Genomic DNA, 13,513 nt, shown 5'->3' on the forward strand with positions numbered 1-13,513 from the left:
TGAGTAGCTGGGATTATAGGGGCCTACCACCATGCCTGGCTAATTTTTGTATTTTTAGTAAAGACGGGGTTTCACCATGTTGGCCAGGCTGGTCTTGAACTCCTGACCTTGTGATCTGCCTGCCTCGGCCTCCCAAAGTGTTGCGATTACAGGCGTGAGCCACCATGCCCGGCCCAGGTTTCTTAATTGTTAGAAATCTTTCTAATAGCAGCAGCCTACTGAACTTTGATTTTGGTTATGGAGACCAGTCATATGCCAACAACCACTTTATTAGACTGAGTAGGCAATGTGGTTTTTTCAGATTCTAAGCAAGTAGGCAGTGTGACATGAATGCATGTTCCCAGATGGCTTGCCCACTATATCTCTATCTTGGCTGTACTTATCAACACAATTCTCTATAATTCCTGTGTGAGTGTAACTCTTTAGATAATACACCTTGTGACTCAATGTGCAGAGACTAGCAGCACCTGGAAGCTCATTAAGATGTTCAGAATCTCAGGTCCCACCACAGACTTTCTGAATCAGAATCTGTACTTTGGAAAGATCCCAGAAGTTGTGCAGACATACTAAGGCATGAAAAGCATGGTCCAAGGTAGAGGTCACAATGGTTCTAGAGTGGGTCTCCTGAAGGTTCACAGCTGAGCCTTTTAGAATATTTATGTGTATAACAGGGTAATACATATGCCTCCATTTCTGAATGATTTTTTTGCAGTATATAAGGAGAAACAGATAACACTAAGAAAAAGAAGTATAATTCTTGGAAATAAGCAAGATGGCAGAATAAGCGATTCCAGCTCTAAAACCTGTACAGAACACTAATTTTCACAACCATCTGAAGATGACAATACCTTCATAGGAGCCTGGGGTCTAGCTGAAAGTTTCCAGTACCCCAGTGGAGTAAAAGAAAAAAAATCAACAATAGATGCATTGAAGAGGGTAAGAAACACAGTTTCATTTTACCCTAATACTCTCCTCCAAGTACACACAACTCAAGGCCAAGAGAGACCACTTCAGCCCATAATTTCTCCTACAGAGGAAAGTAAGATTGAAGTGAGTGCCCAGCTTCCCCAGCCTTGTGGGATGCTGCCTAAGAGATCCATTTCTGTCTCACCCCATCCAGAACACTGAAGGGATTAATATGTCTTCACAGCTGTCTAGGGACAGTAAGGAACAGGGAAGAGAAGCAGAGGCTTACAGTAACCATTGTGTGGATCTCAAAAAACAGCTGCAGATCATACTAACTGGCTAATGGGCTCCACCAAGAGCCTTGTTCACAAATTCTGTAGGATACCTCACCCGCAGATACACACACTAGCTAACAAGTACCCCATGACTCCATGCACCCCCTCCCATAGCCAGCACCCCACACTCCCCTGAAGAGAGTACATTCAGGCTCTTCAGATGGCGCACATGAGCCCATGCAGACAGCAAATACACACATCAACAGTCCCCTGACTCTGCTGAATTGGGTAGAAGGCACGCAACCTTGATTACTTCAGGGAACTGACATGAGGAAAATAAAGGCTCTCAGCACCCTGCTTGATGGTGCAGGATCAAGAGAAGGCACACCATCATAAGACTGCCCCTGAAGGGGGAACAAGAGGAGTGAAACAGGCACATCCAGAGAAAAAGTTTCAGAAAGCCTTCAGATCTTTAGTTTGGTTGACTAGTAAAGGTCTCTCTCCTGAAGGCAGGCAGCAAAGGCTGGAGTAGGTAACCACTTTTTCAAATGCAAACACAGCGATGCAAGCCTTCAAGAAACATGAAAAGGAAACTAAGAAAACACGATACCACCCAAGGAACAAAATAAAGCTCCAGTGGCTGACCCCAAAGAAATGAAGATTTGTGAACTGCCTGACAAATAATTCAAAATAATCATCTTAAAGAAGCACAGTGGACATCTTAAAGAAGCACAACAATCTTAAAGAAAAGTAGATGACTAAACAAACTCAAGAAAACCACACATAAACAAAATTAAAGGTTTGACAAAAGACAGAAATCATAAAAAGAACAACTCAAATTCCAGAGCTGAAGAATACAATGATTGAACTGAAAAATTCAATAGAACACTTCAACAGCAAACTCCATCAAAAAGAATGAATCCATGAACTCAAAAGACAGATCATTTGAAACTATCCAGTCAGAGGAGTAATAACAACAAAAATAAAAAAGAATGAACAAAGTTTACCGAACTTATGGGACACCATCAAATAAACCAGTATAACCTATTACGGAAATTCCAAATGAAGCACAGAAAGAGCAAAGGGCAAAAAGCTATCAGTGGATTGCTCAGCAGAAACCTTGTCGTTTTCTGACAGAATGAGATGATATATTCAAAACACTTAGAGAAAAAAACTGCCAATCAAGAATAATTTACCAGGCAAAGCTGTCATTCAGAAATGAAGGAGAGAGAAAGCCTTTCCCAGACAAAGGCTGAGGGAGTTTGTTACCACTAAAGTCCTGTCTTACAAGAAATGCTAAAGGAAATTCTTCAAGTTGAAATGAAAGGACATTAATTAGCAACATGAAAACACATTGAAGTATAAAACTCACTGGAAAAGCTAAGAATATAATCAAAGTGAGAATAACACTGTAATGGTGATATGTAAGTCAGTTTTAACTCTAGTGTAAAAGTTAGAAGAAAATGTATTAAAAGTTACTATAACTACAAATTCTTTAAATGAATACATGATATAAAAAGATATAAATTGTGATGCCAGTAACATAAAATGGTGAGGGTCAGGGAGAAGTAAACAGTTTTGTATGCAATTGGAGATAAGTTAGTCATCTTAAAATAGACCATTATAAGATATTTTATGTAACCCTCATGGCAATCTTGACGAACAAACCTGCAGTAGATACACAAAAAATAAAGAGAAATAAATAAAAACATACGACTACAAAAAAAAATCATCAAATCACAAAGGCAAACAGCAAGAGAGACAGAAAGGAAGAGAGGAACTACAAAACAGTCAGAAAACAACGAAATGGCAATAGGTAAGTTCTTACCTATCAACAATTAAATGTAAATGTATTAAATTCTCCAATCAAAAAACACAGAGTGGCTGAATGGACAGAAAGTATGATCCAACTATAAACTGCCTGTAAAGTGATTCACTTTAGCTTTAGGGAGACATATAGGCTGAAAGTGAAAGGATGGAAAAATATATACCACGCAAATAAAAACCAAAAGAGAACAGAGATGCCTATATTTATATCAGGCAAAATAGCTTTGAAGTCAAAAACATCACAAGAGACAAAGAAGATATTATATAATGAGAGGTTAATCCATCTAGCAGATATAATAATTGTAAATATATATGCACATAACATTAGCACACCTAGATACATCAAGCAAATGTTAACAGAACTGAAGGGAGAAATAAAAAGCAATGCAATAATGGTAGCGGACTTCAATACCCCACTTTTAACAATAGAGAGATCATCCAGATAGAAAATCAATAAAGAAATCGAGGACTTGAATAACACTATGGAACAAATGGACCTAACAGACATATATAGAATATTACATATAACAGCAGCAGAATTCATATTCTTCTCCAGCACATATGGAACATTCTCCAGGTTAGAACAAATGTTAAGCCACAAAAGATGTCTTAACAATTTAAGAACACTGAAATCATATCAAGTATCTTCTTTGGCCATCCCAGCCAGAGCAATTAGGCAAGAGAAAGAAACAAAATGTATCCAAATTGGAAAGGAAGACGTTAAATTGTCTGTATTTACAGACACCATGATCTTATATGTAGAAAACCCTAAAGATTCCACCAAAAGACTGTTAGGACTAATAAACAAATTCAGTAAAATAAAACCGACATGCAATATGTGTTTCCATATACTAGCAATAAACTCTTTGAAAAACAAATTAAAGAAAGCAATCTTATTTATAATAGCATCAAAAGAATAAAATAATTAGAAATAAATTTAACCAAGAAGGTGAAAGATATGCCAATGAAAGCTATAAAATATTGGTGAAAGAAATTGAATAAGACACAAATAAATGCAAAGATATCCCATGTTTATAAATTGGAAGAATTAATATTATTAAAATGTCCATACTACCCAAAGCAATCCACAGATGTCATGCCATCTCTGTCAAAATTCCAATGGCATTTTACACAGAAACAGAAAAACAAATCCTAAAATTCATATGGAACCACAAAAATCCCCAAATAGCCAAAGCAATCTTGAGCAAGAACAAAGCTGGTGGCCTCACACTTTCTAATTCCAAATTACATTACAAAGTTATAGTAATTAAAACATTACAGTACTGGAATAAGAACAAACACATAGACCAGTGGAACAGAATAAGGAGCCCAGAAATAAATAAACACATTTATGACCAACTATTCTTCAACAAGAGTGCAAAGAATATAAAATAAGGAAAGGAGAAAAGAATAGTCTCTTCAATAAATAGTGTTGGGATAATTAGATATCCCATGAAAAGGAATGAAATTACATCATACACAAAAATCAACTCAAAATGGGTTAAAGACTTAAACAGAAGACCTGAAACTGTGAAAGACCTAGAAGAAAACATAGGGGAAAATCTCCTTGATATAGGTCTTGGCAACTATTTTTTGGATATGGCACTGAAATCACGGGAAATAAAAGCAAAAATAAACAAGCAGGATTATGTAAAATTAAAAAGCATCTGCACAGCAAGGGAAATAATCAACAAAATGAAAAGGCAACCTATGGAATGGGAGAAAATAACTGCAAAACCAATATCTCATAAGAGGTTAATATTCACAATATATAAGAAACTCCTACAACTCAAAAGCAAAAAAATTCAAATAATTTAAAAATGGGGAAAAAACCTAAATAGGTATTTCTCCAAAGAAGGCATATAAATGCCTAACAGGTATATGAAAAGCATACATAATCATGAGAAAAAGGCAAAGCAAAACTACCTCACACTTGTCAGGATGGCTAAAAAATGGTAAATGTTAGAGAGGATTTGGAGAAAAGGGAATCCTGGTACATTGTTGGGAGGAAAGTAAATTGTTACAGCTACTATGAAGGCTCCTCAAAAACTTAAAAACAAACTACCATATGATCGGCAATCACACTTCTGGATATACATCCAAAGTAAATGAAATCAGTATGTTGAAGAGATATCTGCACTTCCACGTTCATTGTAGTATTATTCACAATAGACAAGATACAGAATCGACCTAAGTGTCAATCAATGGATAAATGAACATACAGTGGAATATTATTCAGCCTTAAAAGTGAAGGAAATCCTGCTATTTGCAACAATATGGAAGAAACTGGAAGACATTATGCCAGGCAAAATAAGCCAGACACAGAAAGACAGTAACTACATGATCTTGCTTATATGTGGAATCTGAAATAGCCAAACTCATAAAAGCAGATAGTAGAATGGCAGTTGCAAGGGGCTGGGAGAAAGGGGAAACAGGGAGATGGATGGTCAAAACGTACAAACTTTCAGTTAAAATAGACTATTATAAGATATATTATGTAACCCTTATGGTAATCATGAAGAAAAACCTGCAGTAGATACACAAAGGATAAGTAAGTCCTGAAAACCTACTATATAGCATAGTGCCTATGACTATCAATACAATATAGTATATTTCAAATGTGCTAAGATAGTAGAGCTTATGTTACCACAAAAAATAAGTAAATAAATACATAAAATTAGTAAACAAAGCAGGAGAAAACTTTATGAGGTTAGGAATATGTCAAAGACCTGGATAGTAGTGATGCTTCCATGCCTATATACTTATCCTCAAACTCAAGTTGTATACATTAAATATGTACGGCTTTTTACATGTCAATCATTCCTCAATAAAGTAGGGTTTTTTTTTTTAAAAAAAAAAAAGGAAGAAGCATGAATCTTCCCACTCATCATGATGAACATGTGTGTTTCTTATTGTTTTCTTTTGGAGAGGATCCAGGGAAGATTCAAGAAGAGATGGATAGAAGGGTATATATCATCTTTTCTACATTTAAGGTTCCAAAAAGCCAAATTTTAACCTAATTTCCCCAATGGTTCTGACATTTTGAATTTTTTATCTCCTCATATTTTTTTTCTGTACATGATGTATATATCCCTGCCAGTTCAAGAAATTAGTTATATTACCAACTGAATAATCTGCCCAGTAATGTTTTATAGATCCTCCAGAGGACCACATTAGCAGGCAATAAAATCCCAAAAAGTAAAACTGGGGGCATGATTAAAACAGCGCTTTAAATTAAATAGTTCTTCTAATTCATTTCATAGAACAATAGGCATGCAGAAATGGTAATAAAGCTTAGCCATTCCATATCATATTACAAATAAAAATATTAATGTTACAAACCAGAAATAATGCCATAAGCCTCCATCTTTTGGAGAAAAAAAATCTCACAAACACAATGAAAACTTCCTCCCAAAATTAAAGGTTGAGTCATAAATGAAGAAACGTTAGCTGAAATGATAATGTACTCTAACCCCAGGCCAAAATATTCAAGATAAAAGTTTTAAACCTCACTAAATAGAAAATGACTAATGTTGAATGTAACAGTGACCTTATAATTTTACTTGTTCTGTAAAAATATACCTTAATTTGCAAGATCTCATTTATATCATAGCTATTAAAATTTAATCTCATAGGACACTGTGGAAAAGATCATGTGGGGTGGTGAAATTTACCAGCATAGAGAAAGCAGGAAAGATAATTGGACTGTTTCTGTGTTTGTCAATGTGTGTATGAGCCCCAGAAGCTTGCTTTCAGGTCAAGAATATAGAACCTTTGCTCCATGTAGATTTCAACCAGTATATGTATATTTAAGGAAACATTTTCTGATTATGCACCTTATGAGATACTGAATTGAACAAGCTAATCAAACCCCCCCAAAAGGTGAAACCCTCATATATGGCAAGGATTTAGTTATTTATGATATAGGCTCTTACTCATAAGAAATAGACATTTTTATGCCATTGATATTTGTAATTCTCATAAATGTCACTATTATCAAACCAACTGTGTCCCTGAAAGACAACCAATAAAAGGTAGGCATTAATGAAATTGAGGGAAAACACCACAGGGCTATTTATCTGTACACAGGCCTTACTACACATAAACAGCCAGAGAGGACTCTCAGCAATAGAATTTTCCATCCAGTTCCTAGCATGACACTTGGGGACTTTTGACATTAAAGGATTACCCTGTTGCAGAAAATACTGCTCAAAGAGTAACAAAGAAGTTCAGAAAGATCATCAGATGTATTGCCAGAGTGGAAAAAAAAGGCATGATTTCCAGAGGCATCTTAATTAATGAAAAAGAAGACAATTCCTTGAAACCCCAGTAGTAGACAGAAGCCCACCGTAAGTATGATTTTCCCCTGTCCACATTTTAGCCCTTATTAAATGTCAAATTGCTTTAGAATCATATCTGCAGCAGGCTTGGGTTTAGTAATCCCCCCAATTAATGAAAGCCTGTTCAGCAACGCATTCTTTATTACCTTTTAATCTGTTTTAATTCTTTTGCCTCCTTCCCCCAACAGAACATGTTTCAACATCAGTCCTGGATATATTTTCTCCTCAGCAACTCAGTATAAGGCTGGAGGTGGCAGTCAAGTTTATTCACTATCAGGCCAAAGATAAAAACTTAAGTTTGGGGGAAGTGATGTAGAACTTGGAAAACAAGGGTTGAACTGACAGCTCCTCTACCCATTCCCAGGTGGAATCACCGAGGTGCCCCAAGGGCTTCTCATCTGATGCAAGAGATGAATTGGAAGGCAGGAACACAGGCACCAGCCTCACTCAAGCCATTGCATCCATCCATTACCCATCCATCCAAAAAAAAACCAAAAAAGGTACTGAACTCCTACGATGTGCTCTGCTCAAGGGAGTAAGACTGGAATAGTCCCTGTTCACACAGAGCTTCCTTTTTCTATCCCTCCCTAGTTACCTTGACAGGTTGTGTTTTCTGTTGAATATTAGGAGTAATTCGTACATTCATTCACTAGGAATTAAACACAAGCCACTTGGCCATTCCATTTAAACTATCAGCTCACTCCAGGTTTAATAACTAGGTAGCCACAGGGTAAGAACTTACATGCCCATCTTCACTAATGGCTGTCAGAATGAATCAGTCATGTCTGACAATGCATCTACAAGAAGCCATAAGAGTTGAGGCATTTTTTTCTTCTTGGGCCTGGAAGACTTAATGATTATAAATACTCTCACTTGTAACAAGATACAGTGAGTTCAGAGGAAAGATTACAGAAGGCTTGGGGCCCAGCTTGGATAGAACATTGAGAAAATGACTAAATTACTGTCTTTATTCTATCCATCAAGGGGATAAGAATATATATGACCAACACATTGAAAAACACTAGCTGGAATGAAGAGTCTCATGGTTAAATGTAGGAGGCAGACACACTTGAGATGAAATCATAGCTCCAGCACTAAGTACCTTTATGAAAATGAATGTTTTTCAACCTCTTTGTGCTTCAGTTTCCTCTTTTGGAAAATTATGGATAAAAACTGTACAAACATCACAGAGTGATCGTGAAGATCAAATGGAATAATTCCCATCAAGCTTTAGTGCCTAATATCAAAAACAAAACAAAAAACTTCCACCCATAATAGAATTTCCATTAGAAAAATTAAGGTCCCATAGCCTCTACTCTAACCTTCTTCCCCAAGACATTGTAAAGATCAGTAAAAGAGATATAAGGAAAAAATATTTTGAATTCCTAAAAGGAAAAATAGTACACATTTGTATAATATTGCCAGTATTGCAGTCAGATGTATTATTAGTACATCCTGATGAATGCTGAGGCTCTGGTCATGGGTTTCATTATTCTAATCCATGGGCAGGTAATCACAGCAATACAGGAGAGAGGGATGAAAAGGGGCCCAGAGCACAACTTAAATTCACTTTTCAGGTATCACAGACAGACATAGAAAATACCTACATGACTCACAAGTCACAAGGATTCCAAAACTCTGTGCCTTGTGCTTTATTTATGAATTAAATTTCCATTTTTCTTGGTTTTGTTCTGGTAGTCAAAGCAGCTAAAACCCTAGAAATGCCCTTCCATCTTGGGCCATTCCACACAAAATGGTTGTGCAACACACTGAACTGAGCTCCAAACATGGAGATGGAAGCCACAATAGGAAAGGCAGCTGCTAGGGTGGCACTGAAATCCTCTAACAACCTTTGGAAAGAAACCAAGAAGGAAGAAACAAAAACTTCTCTCTGTCTAGACTTCATCTGTCCAGAACTAAACCTCATCTCCCAGGGCCATCACAAGAGTGATAATTAGGATGAGCTGCAAGGTGGCTATCTGCCAACTCCATCTCATCATCAGCTTTCACTCGCTCCCATCTCTCTTATGCCACCTTCACTGCTTTCAGCAGCTGAAAATAACGAGACAGGAAACTGAGAAATTACCTAGCAGATCATATTAGATTCAGCTGTTCACCTTCATGAGGATCAATTGGATCAATCGCAAATTTTGAGTGATCACTGATGAGAAAGTGATAAGTGGTTTTAAACTGTCCTCAACAAACCAGTCTCTCTAGCTAGTCATTAATGACACCTCAGTAGGCAGTGATATTTGAAACAAAAGGTTGTTTAAGATTTATGTTTCCCAATCTACTACCATGAGAAAGAGCCATTCTTGATGCAACTGAGAAAAGGGCATCCAGTGAAACATCATCTAGTTTTGAAAATGTTTTTCGTGTCCCTTTGGTCTAGCAATGGCTCAGCCTAGTATTTCCTAAAGTGTGAGAGCCAACTCATTTGCAGTATCCAAGAACATTTTCAGTAGCATATGGACAAAACGTTGTAGAATGGTTATGTATTATTTTTCATATTTTAGAAAAAAAGTATAATTCTACATTAAGCCCATGATTTCATAAGTATTATTTATTAAGATGAGGCTACATAAAAAGTAAGTTGATACAAAGAAAAATATTAAGTAAATAATAGTACAGGTGCTTGTGGATATGGCGAAAACATAAAAAGGTGGCATGTCAATGACTCAGGCTGAGCAAAAATGCTATTTATTTATTTATTTAGAGATAGGGCCTTGCTCTGTCATCCACGTGGAGTACAGTAGTGTGATCATGGCTCACTGCAACCTGGAACTTCTGGGTTAAAGTGATCCTCCCACCTCAGCCTTCTGAGTAGTGGAGACTATAGGTGCATGCCATTGCACCCAGCTAATTTTAAAAAGAAACAAAACAAAAAAACTTCAGTAGAGACAAGATTTCTCCACGTTGCTCACGCTGGTCTCAAACTCCTGAGCCCAAGTGATCCCCTTACCTCAACCTCCCAAAGTGCTGAGATTACAGGCATGAGCCACTGCACCTGGCCCAATGCTCTTTATTGGCTCCTACTCCCTAGGGCAAAGATCCCTAGGATTACCAAAAGAGTTTGCTCATCCTACTTTAGTTGAGCTAACAGAATGGCTGAACTCAACGTTTTTGAGTCATTCAGATTATCTGACTATGAACTTCACATTTGATGAGCTGTTTTTTTTTTGGTTTTTTTGTTTTTTTTTGAGACGGAGTCTCTCTCTGTCACCCAGGCTGGAGTGCAGTGGCGCGATCTCGGCTCACTGCAAGCTCTGCCTCCTGGGTTCACGCCATTCTCCTGCCTCAGCCTCCCGAGTAGCTAGGACTACAGGCACCCGCCACCACGCCCAGCGAATTTTTTGTATTTTCAGTAGAGACGGGGTTTCACCGTGTTAGCCAGGATGGTCTTGATCTCCTGACCTCATGATCCACCCACCTCAGCCTCCCAAAGTGCTGGGATTAGAGGCGTGAGCCACCGCATTTGGCCTCATGAGCTGTTTTTGAGGGGCAGATAAAAACAGGAATATCTTGATTCTTATGGTTATGCTCAGGCAGGAGACAAAAGGATTAGCAGATAATAACACGTTCTTACGGCAGTACCTCAACAAAAAAGGTTCAAAAGTGTCCCAATTTGTAGAGAACATGGGGACAGGTCTTTCAGATCAAGGGTGCTCCTAACTAGATATATAGTGCCCTCTATATAATAGGTTATATTTGAATAAGTGAATGACTACCCATATCTTAACTTTGTGAGTATCATAAAATAATATCAACCGTAGAAGTTCACATCTAGGTGCAAAGAAACTGTAACTCTAGGAATGACACCTACCTGAGGCACGGTCTTCACTTGGAACAGTATATTATGGAAGGAGTGTCCATCATTGGCCTGCAAGACTGCAACATCGGATGTGCTGTCTGAACCATCATGAGCATAGTGGAGAAGGCCTCTAGAGAGTTCATCCAGCTGGAATTGATAGATAGGGGCTGCCGGGGACTGAAGTGTTTGAAGCAATTGGCCATGAAGTGGAGGATCGATTATTTCAATGACCACATCCTGTGGGTTGTCATCATCTCGGATGTCAAGCAGCTGGGTGGTGATGGTTGCCCTCTCTCCTCTGCTAATGTGGAGAACCTCATTTCTCAGCACATAGGGGGCCTGTGGAGTTGAAGGGAAGAAGAGTCAGTTAATAGGTAAAGAAAGGACAATCCAGTGGACTAGATACCTGATTGTTATTCCTATGCTTTTTGAGAAACTCTAAGTGTTCTAGCAAAGCACCAAACTGTTCTACGGTGAACACATTCGTCAGAGGTGTGGTCAGTCACAGGAACACAACAACTAAGGTTACTTCACACCTCTGGGTTCTAGAGGTTTATCAAGCTACTTCAAGACTTGAAAGACAACTGGTGAGAGCTGCTAGCTTCTAAATCTCTAATTTCTCTGCTATCCTGACTTACATTATATCCCAAGAGAGACTAATAAGAGGTATGAAATTTTTGGACTTGCCTTTGGGAGGACACACTTCACTCCAGGCCATGTTGTGGTATACTGACTCTGAGGAATCTACTTTTGCATCCTGAGCTCATGCTGTTTCTAGTCCCTCCCAGTAATTTTCTTCGGTTTTCTCATCCAAATCTTGACAGAGCCCCACCCCAACTCAGGTTATAAAGTGTGCCAAGATTATGGTCTAGGTGAGTAAGGCAACCACCTGGCTAATTCATGTGACAAGGCTAATATATTATAGTAAAATTTACTATCTTTTTCTTAGGATTGTCAGGTTACCTCCCACCAAGTTGAGTAAGCAAATAAAACGTTCTTTCATAAAGATAAAAGCTAATGAACCACAACAGAAAAAAAACTCACCCAAAAAAACTGAGGCCAGAAGCCAAAGAAAATATTATTTCAGTTTTTTAAAAAATATCATTTGAAGTGGAACCATCTAGGACTTTTCTCAACACACTGCTTTCTTTAATCCAAATGGCTTTCTTTTAAAACTACCCAAGCACCCTCCTGGCCTCCTGGAAATTACAATCTCTATTAAAGGAATGTCTAATACATCATTATAATAGTTACATAGTGGGAAATTAGATGATAGTTAGTCTTTAGAATTCTCAAGTGAGAATTCTACAGCTGTGATTCTATACATGGGAAAGAGTGACCCCTCCTACTCTGAAAGAGGAAAAGTCAAAGATGATGTCAAAATCCACAAATGGAAAAGACCAAATTAACTTGCATGAGAAAATTTCAGAGGCTCAAGACCATATTGCAATGTCACAGAAATTTAAAGGAATGAAAATAAGTTAAAATGATTTTCTAAAATTCCATTTTAAAGACTTAAAATGATAAAAGTTTCTCATATAATAAATAAAATTAAATGTTCTCCTTATTTACTCACTTGATTGTGGAAAAACACACAAGCAACACTTGGGGAACCATGGGAACTCACCATGTCAGATTAGGAAGACTTGCCAATATCTACCTTTGATCTTTCACTGGAGTAACTTTATTAGCCCAAACAAAAAGAACGAAACAAAGTTTCTGAGTATAAGGACTGAGAAACATCTAAACCAGTAAGTTGTAAGACTGGATGTAGCCCTCTGTCCTAAATTTACAGAGATCACCTGTTTCAGCTTTTTTTTTTTTTTTAAGACAGAGTCTCACTCTGTTGCCCAGGCTGGAGTGCAGTGGCATGATCTCAGCTCACTGCAAACTCTGCCTCCCGGGTTCAAGTGAGTCTCCTGCCTCAGCCTCCCGAGTAGCTGGGATTACAGGTGTCCACCACCATGCCCGGCTAATTTTTGTATTTTCAGTAGAGACGTGGTTTCACCATGTTTGCCAGGCTGGTCTCGAACTCCTGACCTCGGGTGACCATGCATTTCGGCCTCCCAAATTGCTGGGATTACAGGCATAAGCCCTGAGCCCAGCCTGTTTTAGTTTTAATTAAAACAAAATTTATATATTTTGCTCACCCATGAAATCAAATTAACTTAGGATCATTTTCAAATCATTAAACTCCAATTTATCCCTGATGTGATAATACCATCAAGAAGAGGTGAACTGGGCTATTAATACCATTTTGCAGCCACCACTGGTTCAAGTCTATGTTGTTATCCATGATCCTTTCATTTTTGGACCAAAGATATAAAAACATCAGATGAAAAACAATCATCTAG

At 37.7% G+C, this 13,513-nt stretch overlaps 1 protein-coding gene across 2 annotated transcripts in view; it reads right to left on the minus strand.

Annotated features, from left to right (window-relative positions):
• Window positions 1-13,513, minus strand: part of FRAS1 (Fraser extracellular matrix complex subunit 1) — a 490,598-nt gene that overhangs the window by 145,202 nt on the left and 331,883 nt on the right. For both annotated transcript variants that reach the window (XM_008957670.5, XM_003832280.6), the window contains exon 29: window positions 11,172-11,498. In XM_008957670.5, the coding sequence (XP_008955918.2) occupies window positions 11,172-11,498 (327 nt within the window). The remainder of the gene's footprint in view (window positions 1-11,171; window positions 11,499-13,513) is intronic.

This window comes from Pan paniscus, chromosome 3 (assembly GCF_029289425.2).
Source record: "Pan paniscus chromosome 3, NHGRI_mPanPan1-v2.0_pri, whole genome shotgun sequence".
Lineage (NCBI taxonomy): Eukaryota > Metazoa > Chordata > Mammalia > Primates > Hominidae > Pan > Pan paniscus.